Source organism: Hemisphaericaspora subhashii (assembly GCF_019202705.1).
Source record: "Hemisphaericaspora subhashii strain CBS 10753 chromosome Unknown scaffold10, whole genome shotgun sequence".
Classification (NCBI taxonomy): Eukaryota; Fungi; Ascomycota; class Pichiomycetes; order Serinales; family Debaryomycetaceae; genus Hemisphaericaspora; species Hemisphaericaspora subhashii.
Genome location: NW_026057440.1, coordinates 119,215 through 138,137, shown reverse-complemented (window position 1 = coordinate 138,137; position 18,923 = coordinate 119,215). Strand labels below are relative to the sequence as shown.

General features: G+C 33.2%; 4 protein-coding genes across 4 annotated transcripts; all 4 read left to right on the top strand. All coding sequences in view use genetic code 12, as the record gives it.

Annotated features, from left to right (window-relative positions):
- Positions 1-5,597: 5,597 nt before the first annotated feature.
- PMA1 (H(+)-exporting P2-type ATPase) lies at positions 5,598-8,288 on the top strand (the record flags this gene model as incomplete). Its single annotated transcript, XM_049410080.1, has 1 exon — positions 5,598-8,288. The coding sequence occupies one exon, from the start codon at positions 5,598-5,600 to the stop codon at positions 8,286-8,288; it is 2,691 nt and encodes an 896-aa protein (XP_049260772.1).
- A 2,091-nt stretch (positions 8,289-10,379) lies between these two features.
- Positions 10,380-12,806, top strand: J8A68_005957 (uncharacterized protein; the record flags this gene model as incomplete). The annotated part of the gene is made up of 1 exon (XM_049410079.1): positions 10,380-12,806. The coding sequence occupies one exon, from the start codon at positions 10,380-10,382 to the stop codon at positions 12,804-12,806; it is 2,427 nt and encodes an 808-aa protein (XP_049260771.1).
- A 1,491-nt stretch (positions 12,807-14,297) lies between these two features.
- Positions 14,298-15,539, top strand: J8A68_005956 (glycosyltransferase family 15 protein; the record flags this gene model as incomplete). Its single annotated transcript, XM_049410078.1, has 1 exon — positions 14,298-15,539. One exon carries the CDS (start codon positions 14,298-14,300, stop codon positions 15,537-15,539), a length of 1,242 nt encoding a protein of 413 aa, XP_049260770.1.
- Positions 15,540-16,072: 533 nt separating this feature from the next.
- Positions 16,073-17,715, top strand: J8A68_005955 (glycosyltransferase family 15 protein; the record flags this gene model as incomplete). The annotated part of the gene is made up of 2 exons (XM_049410077.1): positions 16,073-16,091; positions 16,649-17,715. 2 exons carry the CDS (start codon positions 16,073-16,075, stop codon positions 17,713-17,715), a joined length of 1,086 nt encoding a protein of 361 aa, XP_049260769.1.
- Between the last annotated feature and the right edge of the window lie 1,208 nt (positions 17,716-18,923).

The following is an 18,923-nucleotide window of genomic DNA, read 5'->3' as shown; positions in this document are numbered from 1 at the left end:
TGTATTTGAAAAGATGTAAAGAAGAAGGTTAATAGAGTTTCATTAACGATGTTATTAATTTTAATAATTAGAAATTCAATATGGGAAAAACTTCCATACACTTTTCGCTTTTTTTCTGTGTGGACTTCCCCAAAGACACCATATAAAAATTCACTATTTCTATTACGATCTACGTATCCTAGAGAAGAGTAGAGTTAAATCGTGAGAGAATGGAGCCTTTCTTCTACTCCAATAGATACAATAATGTAAATTACATAATAAGAGAGCCTTCAGCATCCTCAAGGAGTTAGAAACCATAAGTTTCAAGCATCCTTCTTTCCGGAGAACAAGAATACTCTTGCGATTCCCAACTATCGCCAACACCAAGAAAATATACAAAATCTCAGGGAAGATAACATGCGATAGACCGGAACAGGAACCTTTCGGAATGGAGAAAAAGACAATAGCGGCGGTTAGGAAACATTTTTACCTCCACTTTCTCTCCACATGAAGTTTCAAATTTCTAGTTTGGAAGATATTTACTTGCGCTCTCCTAATCAGGGAATTAGTAAACTCCTGACATATCTCTGGCATCCTCCTGAACAATCATCACCAGACAGCTATGTGTTCGAATACATTGACCCCTATTCGTTAGCTTATATAGTGAAGTAAGCGATAATCTTAACGCTCATTATCTCGCTTGAAGTTGCAAAAAATCATACCATTCAGAAAACTGAGTGTCATTGAAAAGTTAAGCTTTTTTACGAAGTATTTGGTGACACCACCACCATATACACACTTCCAAAACAAAAAAAGGGGAGGTATCGTATGAGGACACAAGACCTTTGAAATAGGGGGTAGAGATCTATACAGGGTTCTTACACATTTTAATATGTGGTTGTAACCCACAATTTGGAGTCAAAAAGACAAGAAAAAAAAAAACCAATTGCCCCAAATTCTGAACCCGGAGTTGAGAGGAACAAAAAAAAATTAGTTTGGAGATTTATAGCGATCAGACAGAAAAAAGCGAAATGATAAACGGGAAGTTGTAGCCGCTAACTAAAAAAAAAATAACGTCGACTAAAACAAACTGTGGAACGTCGTAAATTGAAAAATTCTAACCTGAATTCAATTGTCTATTTGAATATCAATCAGTCAGACAATTATGGTGGGGTAAAAGTTAAGAAAAACTTTATATATACACCAACTGATGATGAATAATAAAACGGGTACCACAACTAACGATAAAATAATTTTTGTCAAAGGAAGTTGCAGTCAATTATTTTTCATAACTTTAAATAAAAAGAAATCGATGTTACAAAAGACGATATGATGAGCTAACTAATGATAATTTATGTGTCACTCCATAAATTCCCCCTCACTTCAACCCCCCCTCCTAAATAGTCCCAAGAAAAATCTCTTTCTGTGCAAATAAAATAGAATTGTGAGGTAATAATGAAAAATGCCATTCAAACTAAAAATTTTATTTTTATTGATTAAAACAAAAAAACGACACAAACTAAAAAAACCGTTTTATTTTTTTTAATGTGTGTGTTAAAAAAAAATATATTTCAATTTCGATTGTTCCATGAAAGAATTCTTTTAGTAAGAAACAATTTTCTTGAAATTACAAGAAAGAAAAAGATAACAGTTTTTAATTAAATGAGGGTTTTCTCTTCTTTTCTTATCGTTTAATAATTGAATGTAATTAATGGATAATTGATTGTTAATTTCATTAATAAACAAATCTGTACCAATTCGTATGTACTGTAATCAAATTCCCAAAAAAGAAAAGAAAAGCACTTTAGAATGTAATCTCGGTGTTAAAATTTTGTTGCTGCGTAATATGTGTTAAAAATGGTCCGTAAATTTTATTTTTCTTCTCTCTCTAACAAACTACCTAGCCAACTAAATAGTTAGTGCAAAACAATATGCGCTATTTTTTTTCATTGGATTATTGTGAACTTCCCTCTCACAATACTCGATCGGGTTTATACAAATGCGCTAGAAATTTGTCATCAACCCAAAAAAAAATCTCTCGGAAAAATACGTTCAGAAAAGTGTCTGAAAAAATATCACTCTCGAACCTAAAAAAAAAAAGAGGAATTTTAAAAAAAAAAATAAATAATATGCGCTTAACGTAAACAGAAATCTAAAAATTCCAAAAGAAACTTCACAACAATTGCAGCCGTTACAGCAAGGTATTTGTTAGTGTAATTCAGAATGCCTTTCAGTTTTTATGGATAAATGGCCCTATACAGGGCGGCCCCTGTACAGTGTACAGTCTCAGATCCAAGTCCTTATCGACAACAATAAGTTAGGCTACTTTAAGGACACGTATGATTACTGAATAATACATCGCTTGTAGTACGTCATAATAACGGCGAAATAAAACACTTTCTTCAATTGCTCTGGGGTAAAATTGAAAAACTTTCTGAAACAAAGAGTAAAAATGACACCTGCTGCTGTTTACTTTCTATCCTAATTCTATTCGAGATCGGTTGATTTTTACTAAATAAATAGGTAAGAACCCTGTTTAAATTCAGACATCATTCTTGAACATATCTGCGCATTAGAGCAGAGTAATATGGGGAAAAGCCCAATAAATGAATAGCGCTAAGATTGTGAGATTCTTTATGTAAAATTGTCGGTATTTTTGCAAAACCCCAATTAGGTAACTGCTAGTATGCGTCTACATTTCTATGTGCATACTTCTGTATAATACCGATCTAAATAAACAAGAAAAAAAGTGTCTGAAATTCTTCAAAAAACCAAAATTTCACAAAAAATGTCTGAAAATTTCCCTATTTTTTTTTTTTTTGATTGGAAGCGCATATTTTTTTTATCAAATAAGACACATCCGATTACAATTTAGTGTTCCACAGTAACGAAAAATATCCAGGAACAACCCTTTTTTACCAGCAATTATAAACAATAGAAGCCCATCAATTTTCGTCATTGTCCTCCACTCCGAAACTTCCCTCTATTTTTTTTTTTGGATGGATGCATTTACCCCTCTACGTTAGGAAAGCGACCATCGGAGTAAACCAAACAGAATCACAAAAAAATTTCTTGACCGGATCGAATTTCTCCGGCCAGTAAAATTTAAATATTTCATAAGGTATTACCTCATAGTAGTATATTCCCCGAAGTATGGACCCGTTTGCTTATTAATCTTTATAATCTTTGGTTGAATTTATGGCCAACTATTTCGGAGATTCACAAAATCGCCGAAGTCTTGCGACGGTAAAATTAATCGATAATTTAGATGACCATCAACTTCACAAAAATATATCCCAGGCGACAGCATATTCGTAAGCATTAGAGACTGGTGTATATCTGATTAAAGAAGATATAAGCAATGTACGGAACGGCAGAGTAAATAACACGGCGGATATTCCAATAATTACCGAATCATCCATACTAATTCGGTCAGTTATGACACTTTCCAAGAAAAGTTTTGTTTTGATTTTTGGTTGTTGACGATTATGGCTTAGGAGGGTATTACAATGGGTGGGAAATGCAAGATCGCTCCAGAATTACGTCAAATTTTCTACCGACATTATGATCGTGTGCGGTTTACAAATGACACGGAAATTGAATAAAGCTTTTGCTAGCCGTTTGTCTATGGCAAGCCATGATCTATTTCCTGCCGTTTCATTACCAAATAGAGATATGAGAATGTATTTGGCTTTGATGAGATAGGATACAAGGCTTTTGTATAGAACAAGACACAGCCTACCATCAATATGATACAAGGCTGCAAATCTAATGATTCATATATGTATTAGAAATTCCTGATCTTCCGAATGGTTGCAATAAATATGACCTTTTATTTGAAAAAGCTGCAAATTGATAATTTCTTTTTTATTATTTATGAAATTTGTAGAATTATTTTTTTTTATTTTGGCAATAAATTTGCAACAAATTTAGTATGAACTTATTTTTAGACTAGAGACTTACGAAGGTTTAGATATGAAACTATTTAAACTATCCCACCCGGTAGGCTTACTAAAAACCCTGGGTAGACAGTGGACAGTGACAGATCTTGTAACCATAAAGTGTCTATTCTTGATCTTGATATTTTCTGTCTAATCGATGACAGATCGTGGGGCTCATGACCAGTTTCTTGCCTCTAGAATGCAAGCCAAGATAGAAAAGGTATAGTCGTACGACTATATGTTTACATTTTGATAAGATTGATGACTTATTCTGCACGGATATATAATAGTACATGATTTGCATAAATCCATTCTAGATCTGCAAAGTTCATTATGAAATATGCAAGTGGCTTTATAGAAAAACGTTATTACGGTCATCATTATTTCATCTTCTCTCGATATAGATAATAAAGTATTGATATTTTTTAATATGTAATAAATTATTCCAGCCGTGATTAAGCAATGATCTGCAGCTCATCTCATCACGATTAAGATCAGATGTTTTGGGGAAAAGAAAAAACCCCTCAATCTTAGCGTTTTCTGTTAGGGACTCGATAAAAGCTATGATTTCTCCAGATATCCAAGAATTTAATAGTTTTCGATAAGATTTTACTTGTGATTTTCCCCTGACAATCGAAACCAATCTTATAGATGTTAAGGATTAGACATTAGGATCCATTAGAGGTATCCCTTGATAACCGTATTTAAGTGATCTTGGGGGGTGAAACAGAAAAAATAGCAAACGTTCGCAACAACCGTACAAAATAATTTTTTATCGTTTAGGGAGTGATATGATCATTTTTTTTTCATTACCTCATCGCATATGTGCTTCTCCATCGTATAGTTCCCTCTACCTCTGAACAAGCTATCAATTAGGTCTATGGATATGCACAGGGTCCAATGATAGTGTAGTTCCAGCAAGCTCAAGTGAAATTTTACTCGTTAACTAAGGTAATCTTACACAAAATTTATTATATAAAAGCGTTATCGCACTGTAATTTTATTTAATACAAATGGCATCTTAGGTCGGTCAAACTGGAATTTATTGGTCATTCGGAAAAATACTGTTTGATTTTTGATAAAAAACATAAAATTCGTTTAGTGTGTAAATCAGACAGACATTTATACGAAATTATTAGGGTTCACGTGGTAAAACCAGCATTGTATGCCGGATAGTTTCCCAATTAGGACGATGTACATACAAATCGTTTCTTTTTACCATTTTTGAAAGATAGTTTTTTGTGTCAGATTTTGAAAATTCCCTCAGACATTTTTTTGTTATTTAAACATTTATTTTTTTAACGATTGTTGTCATGTTTTCTTTCTTTTTTTTCTTATATCCCGCAGACACACAAATCTAAATTTTTTTTTTTTTTCACTTTGTATGTTTATTTTTTTTTTTTTTTTTTTTTTTTCTTTTTTTTTTTTTTTTTTTTTTTTTTTTTTTTTTTTTTTTTTTTTTTTTTTTTTTCTATCCGACTGACTTTTTCATTTTCAACTGCCGTTCTGACAAAGTTTTCTCTCCCAGCCGTATTTTTCAATAATTTTAATATTTAAATATCAATTGAATTTTCCCTAAATTTCAAATTTTAATTTTCATTTCTTCTTTTCTTCTTTTCTTTCTTTAGTTTTCACTCTTCCTATTTTTATACTTTTTATTTACAAATTATTTACAGTATGAGTGCTACTGAACCAACTAAAGAAAAGGTTGGCAAAAACCTTTCTGACGATGAAGAAGAAGACATCGATCAATTAATTATGGATTTACAATCCAATCCAGCTTTTGGAGAAGAAGGTGAAGAAGAAGAAGTCGATGAATCTACTTTCAAGGCTGTCCCAGATGAATTATTACAAACTGATCCAGCTTATGGTTTAAGTGATGATGAAGTTGCCAAGAGAAGAAAGAGATTTGGTCTTAATCAAATGGCTGAAGAAGAAGAAAATTTAGTTTTAAAATTCGTTATGTTCTTTGTCGGTCCAATTCAATTCGTTATGGAAGCCGCTGCTGTTTTAGCTGCCGGTTTAGAAGATTGGGTTGATTTCGGTGTTATCTGTGCCTTATTAATGTTGAATGCCTTTGTTGGTTTTATTCAAGAATACCAAGCTGGTTCTATTGTTAATGAATTAAAGAAAACTTTAGCTAATGTTGCTTTAGTTGTTAGAAACGGTCAATTAGTTGAAATTCCAGCTAAAGAAGTTGTTCCAGGTGATATTTTACAATTAGAAGATGGTACTGTTATTCCAACTGATGGTAGAATTGTTTCTGAAGATTGTTTATTACAAGTTGATCAATCTGCTATTACTGGTGAATCCTTAGCTTGCGACAAGAGACATGGTGATTCTTGTTACTCTTCCTCCACTGTTAAGACTGGTGAAGCTTTCATGGTTGTTACTGCTACTGGTGATTCTACTTTCGTCGGTAGAGCTGCTTCTTTAGTCTCTAAAGCTTCCGGTGGTACTGGTCATTTCACTGAAGTTTTAAACGGTATTGGTACTACTTTATTAGTTTTCGTTATTGTTACTTTATTAGTTGTTTGGGTTGCTTGTTTCTACAGAACCGTTAGAATTGTTCCAATTTTAAGATTCACTTTAGCTATCACTATCATTGGTGTTCCAGTTGGTTTACCAGCTGTTGTCACCACTACCATGGCTGTCGGTGCTGCTTACTTGGCTAAGAAGCAAGCTATTGTTCAAAAATTATCTGCTATTGAATCCTTAGCTGGTGTTGAAATCTTATGTTCTGATAAGACCGGTACTTTAACCAAGAACAAGTTATCTTTACATGAACCATACACTGTTGAAGGTGTTGAAGCTGATGACTTGATGTTGACTGCTTGTTTAGCTGCTTCCAGAAAGAAGAAGGGTTTAGATGCTATTGATAAGGCTTTCTTAAAATCTTTGATTAACTACCCAAGAGCTAAGGCTGCTTTAACTAAATACAAGGTCCTTGAATTCCAACCATTCGATCCTGTTTCCAAGAAGGTTACTGCTATTGTTGAATCTCCAGAAGGTGAAAGAATTATTTGTGTTAAGGGTGCTCCATTATTCGTCTTAAAGACTGTTGAAGATGATCACCCAATCCCAGAAGATATCCATGAAAACTATCAAAACACTGTTGCTGAATTTGCTTCTAGAGGTTTCAGATCTTTAGGTGTTGCCAGAAAGAGAGGTGAAGGTCATTGGGAAATTTTAGGTATTATGCCATGTATGGATCCTCCAAGAGATGATACTGCTGCCACTGTTAATGAAGCTAGAAGATTAGGTTTAAGAGTTAAGATGTTAACTGGTGATGCCGTTGGTATTGCTAAGGAAACTTGTCGTCAATTAGGTTTAGGTACCAACATTTATGATGCTGAAAAATTAGGTTTATCTGGTGGTGGTGACATGGCCGGTTCTGAAATTGCTGATTTTGTTGAAAATGCTGATGGTTTTGCTGAAGTTTTCCCACAACATAAATATAATGCTGTTGAAATCTTACAATCTAGAGGTTACTTGGTTGCCATGACTGGTGATGGTGTTAATGATGCTCCATCCTTGAAGAAGGCTGATACTGGTATTGCTGTCGAAGGTGCCACTGATGCTGCTCGTGCTGCTGCTGATATTGTTTTCTTAGCTCCAGGTTTATCTGCCATTATTGATGCTTTAAAGACTTCCAGACAAATTTTCCACAGAATGTATGCTTATGTTGTTTACCGTATTGCTTTATCTTTACATTTAGAATTATTCTTAGGTTTATGGATTGCTATCTTGAACAGATCTTTAAACATTGATTTAGTTGTCTTTATTGCTATCTTTGCTGATGTTGCCACTTTAGCTATTGCTTATGATAATGCTCCATATGATCCAAAGCCAGTTAAATGGAATACTCCAAGATTATGGGGTATGTCTATTGTTTTAGGTATAATTTTAGCTATTGGTACTTGGATTACTTTAACTACTATGTTATTACCAAAGGGTGGTATTGTTCAAAACTTTGGTGGTATTGATGGTATTTTATTCTTACAAATTTCATTAACTGAAAACTGGTTAATTTTCATTACTAGAGCTCATGGTCCATTCTGGTCATCTATTCCATCTTGGCAATTAGCTGGTGCCGTCCTTATTGTTGATATCATTGCTACCTGTTTCACTTTATTCGGTTGGTGGTCTCAAAACTGGACTGATATCGTTACTGTTGTCAGAACCTGGATTTGGTCTTTTGGTGTCTTCTGTGTCATGGGTGGTGCTTACTACATTATGTCTGGATCTCAAGCTTGGGATGACTTCTGTAATGGTAAGAAGACTAAGCCTCAAACTGATAAAAGATCTCTTGAAGATTTCCTTGTCTCCATGCAAAGAGTTTCTACTCAACACGAAAAATCTACTTAGATTTGATTATATGTGTTTGAGTATTAACATATGATGATTTATTTTTTCCATTATTACATTATAAACATTTTTTTGCATTCATTTCATTGTGTTCTTTTATCCTTTCTTATATTCATATTATCCATTTTATTTTTTTGTTGATGATGATGGTTGTTATAACGGGTTTAAAATTATAACAATTAATTCCCCTTACCTTTTTATATATATATCCAACGTTTTTAATAATATAAAAATTCACTTATAAAGATATCCCCAAAAAAACAAAAAAAATTCAAACTTTATTATTTAAAAAAATCCATAAAAAAATTGTTTATTTGGTAGAAATTTGGTAATGATGATGGTGATGATTATACTTTTAAATTCCCCATTAAAGGTATTTTCTTTGTTATTATTATTTATTGGTTTTTGATTGATGGTGAGTTTTCTTTATTTGGTCTTATTTATTATTTCAATTGTTGTGTTGGTAATGTTTTATTAAAATTTGGTATTATTTTTGTTATATGATGGTTGTTGTTGGTTGTTGTTGGTTTTTTATTATCATTTTTCCCCAATTGGTGATGAAAATCAAAGTTGTTGTTATGATGATTATTATTATTTTGAAAAGTAAGTGGTTAGTATGTGTGTTTGTTGAAGAATGAAAGAATCCTTTTATTCATTTTTAATTTTATTAATTGGTGTCGTTATAAATTTTGTGTATATAACATGGTTGTTATATATATTCCCTTACCCTTTCCCCCATTCCCCCTCCTTAAATCCTTTTTATATTTAATTTCGTATTATAGTTAACTTTTTTTTTTATATATTATTATTAAACTCTTTATAATAGATGATAGTATTAAAAAAAATCAATTGTATTTGTAGTTTGTAGATCTTGGTTCTTTGGTTGTTGAAGTTTTGAATTGTATTGGCAGCTACATTTGGAAAAGAGAGAGAGAGAGTATTAGAGATGGGCAAGAAGAGACAGACTATTAGAGCTACGCAAGATGTACTTTTATAACTACACACTCCACTTATAATGACCTATATAGACATTACAGAATCATTATGAGGTCGGTACAAGCTTTTCTTGGTTGTCTTATTAGACGGAAGTGATGGACTGATGGCTGCCATTCTTCGATATTAGTGTGGTAGCGCAGATAAAGCGTGGGCTACAGGTACTTTCTCAATACAACTAAATAGAGATCGAATATACAAGATCTTACTTTCATTATGAATAATCACCGTTTTGTAAATAGACAAATAAAGAATCAGTCATTGAAATTATCAAGCAAGGATTCTGTTATAAAGATTGTCAACTCAACAATTTTTATTTTTGTTTAGGGTTATTCTGTTCTTTGTTAAAGAGTGTGTAGTCAATAAAAATTGTGTGTTTGTTTGATTCAAACAGAAAAAGAAAATTGAGTGAAGGAAGAAAAAAAAATTTCTATTTGATTCTATTCACACCAACTGAAAAGAAAGAAGACAGACAGACAGACAGACAGACACGTCTTCTGACAAAAACCATTCCCTAGTATTACGACTATTACAACTACCACACGGTATTATTCAAAGAAACTACAAACCACCTAGAAAGAAAGTTCTTCGTTTTCTTGAAATAAATCATAGTATTTTATTAGGAAAGAATTACATTTAACAGCGTCTTTTTCTTACCCTTTTTATAAAGAACCAAAACAAAATTTCCATTTAGTTGTTATTAGTGGTATAAAGACATATGATCAATAGTCAGTCATACTACCAATAACATATAACTAACTAACACTACACAACTTACTTACTGTACATTAGTTTCATTTCAAACAAGAAAAAAAAAAGTGAATTTTCATCTTTCACCGTCTATTTTTTTTTGGTTTATTATTATTATTAATTATTATCGTTTTTGTATATTAGATAGAAAGAAAGTTCATTCATTAATCGCTTTAAGCATACTCCATATTCATAAAGAAAAGAAGGTTTTTCATATTTGTATATTAAAAAAGCAAAACCCAACATATCCAAAGATCAAAAGTTCCATTTTTTGTATATTAGAAAAAAAAAGAAAGTTCCATATTATTAGAAAATCTTTATTGTAATTTCATTTAATTAATTATCATTATGTCCACAAATTCACGTTCAGTTTCATTATCAACTTCAGTTGATGATACTCCATTGGCCAAGTTTTCAGGTTCAAAATCAGGTTTAAGATCTGCATCTATAAGTTCTAGTTTCTTCCACAGAGACGCTATCTTTGGTGATGTCGCAAATACTTCAACTTCAAGTGATGACGCTATCAATACCTCTGCTACAATTAGAGCTACTACAACTACAAACCAACAAGAAGAAGATCCAGTTGAAACAACTTCCACTCCAGTTCTTGCATCTACTGCAGAAATTGATATAGTTGGCGCTATTGGAAATCTTGATTTAGATGATGATTTCCGTTTACCTGAAGATCCATCAAAATCTTCTACACCATTTCAACAACAATCACAAGCACAAGCACAAAATCAACAACCATTTTTTGGTCTGTTTTATTATCCTCAACAAGGTTCATTAACTCCACAACCTTCATTGGCTATGAATAAAGCACCAGGAACATTAGCTTCAAACATTACCCCATCGACAAATACTTGGAATAGTAATATTGTCCCAAGTTCTGCTCCTCCATTGGCTTATGGTAAAGAAAATGAATTACCTATGTTTGTTAAACCATTTGAATTACCTGAAACCAAAGAAGATGCCAAGAATAAACAAAGTAGTGGATTGAAATTACCTTTTGGTACCTCTACATCAGGTAGTGGAACCAATACTAGTACCACCACTTTAGATAACATGTTGGATGGGAAATTTTCAATCCCACCAACTTCAACATCCCCACCAAATGATAAGGATGGTTCAGAACCCAACAACATTGTTCAAGACAAGAATTTAGTCTCTGGATTTATTCCTCAAGGTTTCAATGCTCCAATTCCAATGCCACCACCACCATTACATGGCCCAATTCCAGAACATTTCCACGCTGGTCCACATCCACACCCACCACATCTTGGACCATTCCCACCACCACCAGTTTACCCTCCATCAGTTCATACTCCTGATTTCCAACAATTTGATTCGGTTGGTATGCCCCAATTATCCAATATGATGCCAGGACCAGGTCCACTTCATCCACCACCACCACATGGTCATCCTCATGGACCTCCTCCACCTAATGGATCCAATGTATGGAATCCACAAATTATGACGCCACCACCTATGCCAGGCACGATGAGAAATAATTTCATGGACAATAGAATCATGCCCCAACATATGATGATGAATAATAATGGAGGAATGAATGGTGGTCGTTTTGGAAATGGTGGAAATGGGAACAACAATCGCGGTCATCATCACCATCATCATCGTAATAATGGAAATGGATTCATGCATGATAATAATAATGGTATGAATATTCATCGTAAGATGCATAATAATAATAATGGAGGACCAGGTGGAAAACCACGTAGAGGAGATGATGCTGCCAAATATGCCAATGCCAAATTGGAAGATTTTACTGGAGAGATTTATAGTCTTTGTAAAGATCAACATGGCTGTCGATTCTTACAACGTCAATTAGATTTAAGTCAACAAGAAGGAGCAGGAAAGGATGACAATACTGTTGGTGGAAGTAATGAAATTGCTGCCACTTTGATATTTAATGAGATTTATTTCAAGATTGTTGAATTGATGACTGATCCATTTGGGAATTATTTAATTCAGAAATTATTTGAAAATGTTACCAATGATCAACGCACTATATTAGTCAAGAATGCTGCTCCTGAATTCATTAGAATTGCTTTAGATCCTCATGGAACTCGTGCATTACAAAAATTAGTTGAATGTATTTCCACCCCTGAGGAATCGAAATTGATTATTGATTCATTATCACCTCATATTGTTTCCTTATCTCGTGATTTGAATGGGAATCATGTTGTTCAGAAATGTTTACAGAAATTAAAACCGGAAGAAAATCAATTTATTTTCGATGCTGCTGCTTTGAATTGTAATGAAATTGCCACGCATAGACATGGATGTTGTGTATTACAAAGATGTTTAGATCATGGTAGTTTACCCCAGAGGAGACAATTGAGTTTGAAGGTGGCTGAGAATGCGACAAATCTTTCCCTTGATCCGTTTGGGAATTATGTTGTTCAATATGTCTTAAGTCGTGGTGATGAACAAAGTATTCAAATTATTTTGAATCATATTAAGAGTAATATCATTAGTTTATCATTACATAAATTTGGATCAAATGTTATTGAAAAATCATTAAGAATTAATAAATTAACTGATGAATTGATTGATGTCTTATTGGCAAATTCGGAAAGATTTGATATTTTATTAAATGATGCATTTGGGAATTATGTCTTGCAAACTAGTTTAGATGTTGCTAATCCAAAAGATTTATCTAGGTTGTCACAAGCTTTGATGCCATTGTTACCAAATATTAAGAATACTCCTCATGGTAGAAGAATCATGAGTAAGATTCAGACAATTGCTTGAGATTTGTTGTTGTTGGTTTCATTTGAAAAGACTATATATTATTATTAATTACTATATAAATAACTATGTAAATTTTGTACTTTAGAATTATGTATATTAAAAAAAAAAGAGAATAGAAGTTTTATTTGTTTTAATGATCTCAGCATTTGGCTGCAAATTGCAATGTCATTTGTAAATAAATGTTTATAATTTCTATTAAGAAAATAAGCATTCTCAACGTCATTTGCAACTGTCTTCTGCTGTCGGGTTTTGACTTCTCCTAGTATGAAGGGAAAATATGCAAGTATTTAAAACTATAGATAAAAAAATCCTGTCCAATCAAGTTACAATGTTGGTAGGACAGTAAATCCCTTTAAAGACATGGTAAGACGCAGTACCACCCCTGTTAAATATATTATTCGGCACTACTTTACAACAACAAACTACCAATTCGGAATGAAAGTTTAATATTGCGCCTTCCAAGTTGCCTATTCGGCCTTTGTGATCTCTTATACAAAATACGAGTCGTTGTTTAGTTCAACTCTTACCGAGAGCCTAAATCTGGTCTCAGTCTCCAATAGGAAATCGAGAAGATCTTTGCGTATTCCACAAACTCTATTTCCAGAAATCGAAAACATGGCTTGGCATATTTATGCATCGAACAAAATAAGCAACACTGCTTACGAACTTGGGGAAATATGAATTAGAATTCCGATATTAGGATTGACTCATAACGAAAATATACTTCTTGGTTAGCTCCTCCGACTATCCTATTTCTAGTCAAATCCCGTTGACCCAATCATAGGTTAAGGGGAATAATAAGAGAAAATGGTTGACAAAATTGAAAAATATGGTTAATTAATTAGTTTTCATTTTTAGAAATCGTGCATGCTGACGTGTTTCATCTATTTTTGAATAACCTTGGATGTACTCTTACATTGGAAAGGAAAATGTTACCCTACACAGACGCGTCCGAGGTGGAAGATATCGTAGCGTATTCGTATGGATCATTACCATTATGTCTTATGGTTTGTGCTATCTTTTTACTAGGTGTATCTTGGTTGTCATAAGAATGTGCAATTACGTCATATGAAACAGGAGATTTTGATTTGATCTTGGGATGAAAAATTTTTAATTGTCAGTTTAATTAATATTTTTTTGTTCACAGCCTAGAATAAATTTTAAAGAACGTTTTTTTTTTTCTTTTTATAAAATTGCTTCCATGCATTACTGAATGATTTGAAACCCTTTTTCCATTACACACTTTACATTTATTTATATTTATAGAACCAACCACCACGATTACTCAGCCTTATTGTATATAAAAGCTATTGTATTTCTTAATATTTCATAGCTATATATATATATATATTTACTAACCAAAGTCCATAAACAACTCTTTTTCACTAGCCACAGGTGCATAGCCACATAGATTTTCTTGAGATTTTCCGGATCTTCCAAGACACTTTAATTACATAGATCTACCCATTCTTGCATATACATACACTCAAAATGAAAGCATCTTTGTTTTCATCTAACAGAACTATAAAGTATTTGGCAGTTATACTAACCATAATAGTCATCTACACATTAACTCATCATGTACCCCTGTATATCCCAGAATACGGCATGTCTGATCAAGAACAAGAAAAACCATCTCAACTCCAAGAACAAAAAGAACAAGAACTGCAAGAACAACAACAAAGTCTTATTCCACCTGGTAACCAATCCCCAACTGATGTTAGATTACAGTTACTTCCTGAAGATGTAAGAATGCAGCAAAAGGTAAAAGCAACGTTTGTTACCCTTGCCCGGAATAGTGAAGTCTTCGATTTGATAAAATCAATCAGAGAAGTTGAAGATAGATTCAATAAGAATTTTCATTATGATTGGATATTTTTCAATGACGTTCCATTTGATCAACAATTTATAGACTTAACAACTTCGATTTGTTCCGGAAAGACAAAATATGTGCTTATCCCAACTGAACATTGGTCATATCCTGATTGGGTTGATCTTGATAAAGCTGCAGCAGGAAGGAAAAATATGAAAGAAGCGAAGATTATTTATGGTGATAGTGAATCATATAGACATATGTGTAGATTTGAAAGTGGATTCTTTTGGCAGAATGAGGTTATGGATGATTATGATTGGTATTGGAGAGTTGAACCTGGGATTGAAATCTATTGTGATGTAAATTATGATGTTTTTAAATATATGGAAGATAATAATAAGGCTTATGGATTCACAATTTCAATTCATGAATATAGAAAAACAATTGAAAGTTTATGGGGTCATGTTAAAGATTTTATTAAAGCAAATCCTCAATATGTAGCAGAAGATAATTTTATGGATTTTATTAGTGATGATAAAGGTGAAACATACAATTTATGTCATTTTTGGTCAAATTTCGAAATTGGGTCACTTAATTTCTGGAGATCAGAAGCATACAGAAAATTCTTTGATTATTTAGATCGTACTGGAGGATTCTTTTATGAAAGATGGGGTGATGCACCAATTCATTCTATTGCTGCTTCATTGTTTTTGCCAAAGAGTAAAATTCATTATTTTGAAGATGTTGGTTATAAACATGGTCCATATACTCAATGTCCTTTAGATCCAGGTTATAGACGCGAAAGAAAATGTTCTTGTGATCCATCTAGGGATTTCACATTTAGAGGATATTCATGTGGGAAGAAATATTATGAAAAAATGGGATTGGAAAAACCACCACTTTGGGAAAAGTATACTTGATCCATGTAATAGTTAGCTTTATGTTCATATTTTGGTCATTTATAGTTTATAAACAATAAAGTAGTAGATAGTGTTTTCATTATGCAGCCGCATTAAGATGTTCAAGTGGTTGGATATATTGGAACGGGAGCGTACAATTTCCATTCCTACTATATCCACCAATTATCAAAAGAAATCTAGATATATCAGAAATTAGCGCTAGATTGTTTAAACAGTATGTGCGACCAATCTTTGTTGTTGCACAGCCTACATAAGCATCTTTGTTATATCTTTGCAATCTATACCTTATATGCAGTCCGTCCAAATTGCAACAAATTGCAGCCACTTTAATTAATTAATCTATAATTATATAATAAAAGAATGCTGATTCTTTTTTTTTTCAAAACACAGTATATATTGATTGAATGCAATATACTCAATTTAAAAACCTTTTACTCTTCCATGAATCAAAGGGAGAATAGAAAGCATTTATTTCCATTCATTGGGGTTTGACAAGACCGACAAGAAAATCTATAATTAGAGAGAAATTTTCCATGCAGGAGGGGGACGCGGGTATGCTCGTTATTTTTTAAGTTTCAAAATATATGAAAACAATAGCCGATATGTCTCACGATATTTACATCCCTTTTTCATAAACTATTTAGCAATGCCATCAATGCAAATCAAGAGAGCCTTTCTTGGCTTATTCTCTATTGGCATGATATACAATTACCAATCTCTTCATACATTGGACTGCAAACCCCCTTATCCAAAGGTTTGAAAAATCAGATTCCTATCATTCGTTTCGCTCAATAAAGTAATTCTAAAGCGAAAGCTATCTATAAAATATTTTGAAACAACGATAAACATTATATCTATTTCTAGGGTTATTATAATCGTCTCAGTTTATAGTTGGAAAATCTAAAAACCGTATATAATTCCCATTTTACCTTGTTATAAAATCAACTTCTAGATCTTTCTTTTTATTATCCGGTACAGCAACTATGGCGGCTGTGAGAAAAAGGTATTACGTTTATCTCTCACTATTCATAAATTCATAATAGGTATAATCCTATATATCCACAATATCTCCCAATCGAGGGTTTCGCTTGAAATTAACGTCGTCGAAGATGGAGTTGTACCAGCAGTAACAGATAATAGTCGTTCAAAACCCAAGGCAGCAATTATGGCCCTATGTCGAAACAGAGAATTAAAAGATATGGCCAAAACTATGCAACAACTTGAAGAGAGATTTAATAAGAAATACAACTATGATTGGGTCTTTCTCAACAATGAAGAATTCTCCCCAGATTTCATTAATACAACGAGTTCAATTGCTTCTGGGAAGGTTAAATATGCGCTCATTCCAATGCAATTCTGGTCATATCCCTGGTGGATTGATCAGGATAAAGCAACCAAGACGCGAGAAGAAATGAAGGCACAGAAGATTATTTATGGTGGTAGTGAATCTTATAGACATATGCGTAGATTCAAAAGTGGATTTTTCTTTGAGATGGAGGAAATGCAGGAATATGATTGGTATATGTTAGTAGAACCCCTGGTGGAATTTTATTGTGATGTAGAGTATGATGTTTTTCAATATATGGAAGATAACAATAAGATATTTGGATTTGCGATATTGATGGGCGAGAAAATGAAGACAATAAAGACGTTTTGGAAATCAACAAAAGAATTTTTGGAGCAACATCCGGAATACATTGCTGAGAATAATTTTGCCGACTTTTTGACTAGCGATAATGGAGAAACTTATAATGGGAATCATTATTGGTCAAATTTTGAAATTGGAAGTTTGAAATTCTTTAGATCAGATGCATATAGAGACTATTTTAAACATATGGATCTAGCAGGTGGATTCTTTTATGAACGATGGGGTGATGGGCCCCTTCATGCGGTTGCAGCATCTACTTTTATCCCTAAGGATCAACTTCATTTTTTTGATGATATAGGTTATGGACACGGGATTCTTCGAACGTGTCCATTGGATGAAGAATATAGGAGTAAACATAACTGTGCTTGTAGCCCGGGAAAAGATTTTAGGTATAAGCCAGGAAAGGTTGGGGAGATGTCAAAGAAATATTATGATTTGATGGTACTTCCCAAACCAAAAGAGTATCCTAATTTTGGAGCAGGTTATTTTGATGACAAAAAGGAGACAACAACTCCGAATGAAACGTAATCCAAGACTCCATAAGTTTATATGCAGTTTATAATGAGTTGTTAAATCTATGCTAGTGCTTGAAGGAAACCTCCATTACTTTAAAGAGGCAACTGGGCTGGTAGCGCACGGCATTTGCCCTACTGTCCCCCAACTCGTTGTAGGCTCTCTAGTTTATGACAAGAGTGTTGGTTGTTGCATTCGTTTTGTTACAAATACGCATACTTGATGTAGTTGTTTTTGGAGAGTGTACTGGCTTAAGGTGCTAATACTTCGAGTGGTAGCGGGCGTTGTATATTTTCCTTAATTTAAATGTAATTATGGCCATTTCTGAAGTGAACTATGTACTTATATGCATAATATTTTGTCTCTGTTTGGTCAGTCTATCTATGGTGACATCAACTTTTTTGGAAATATAGCAAAGAAATATTATGATTTGATGGACATACCCAAACCAAATGAATATCCTGGTTTTGGAAAAGGGTTCCCTACTGAAAAGAAAGTGGCTACTGTTAATAAAACTTAGGCTTTGTAGGTGTATATATAAATATAAACAACGTTTCGAATTATAATTGTCTCTACTATTGGTCATGAGATGAGCTCCGAAGAACTCCGAAGGAGATGAGATGACATATTGTTCTCCTATGTGACCTGCAACGACCAAGAAATTTTTCATTCTTTGCGATATATCCTTGGCAACGCCCCTTTGATGTCCAAAAGAGGCAAGTGTTATTCAACGCGTGTCCATGATCAAGTGGAGATATGGGACCAGGGAATCCAGTATATGTTATGAGCACGTATAGTCATCAGTGCCTTTGGATGTATGGTTCGATAATGAGGAGTCGTTCTAGAACTTTGATAACGTGTCAAGTATTAACGGTGTGCGTTGGATCAAAAGTCTCACTTCTTGTATTGTTTTTTCAGATTCATAGATTAATTTGCAGCCGTGTTTATCATCAAATACAGTTGAAGTTTAAACATTAAATTATGAATATGATGGATTTAACAGATCCCTTGAGATTGTTGTAAAGTGCGCATAGATACCATGTCCTCAGGGAACAAGGGAATAAAACCATGCTAAATTATTAATATTCGGATAACCTTATTTAATGACTATTGGCAATTGCCAGCCAATCAAAAAGTTGGTTTGCTTTCATCGGGGCTACATGGTCGTATTTGACCGTACTATTATTATTTTTTGATTAGTTCATTGAGGCTGGTTAGTTCAG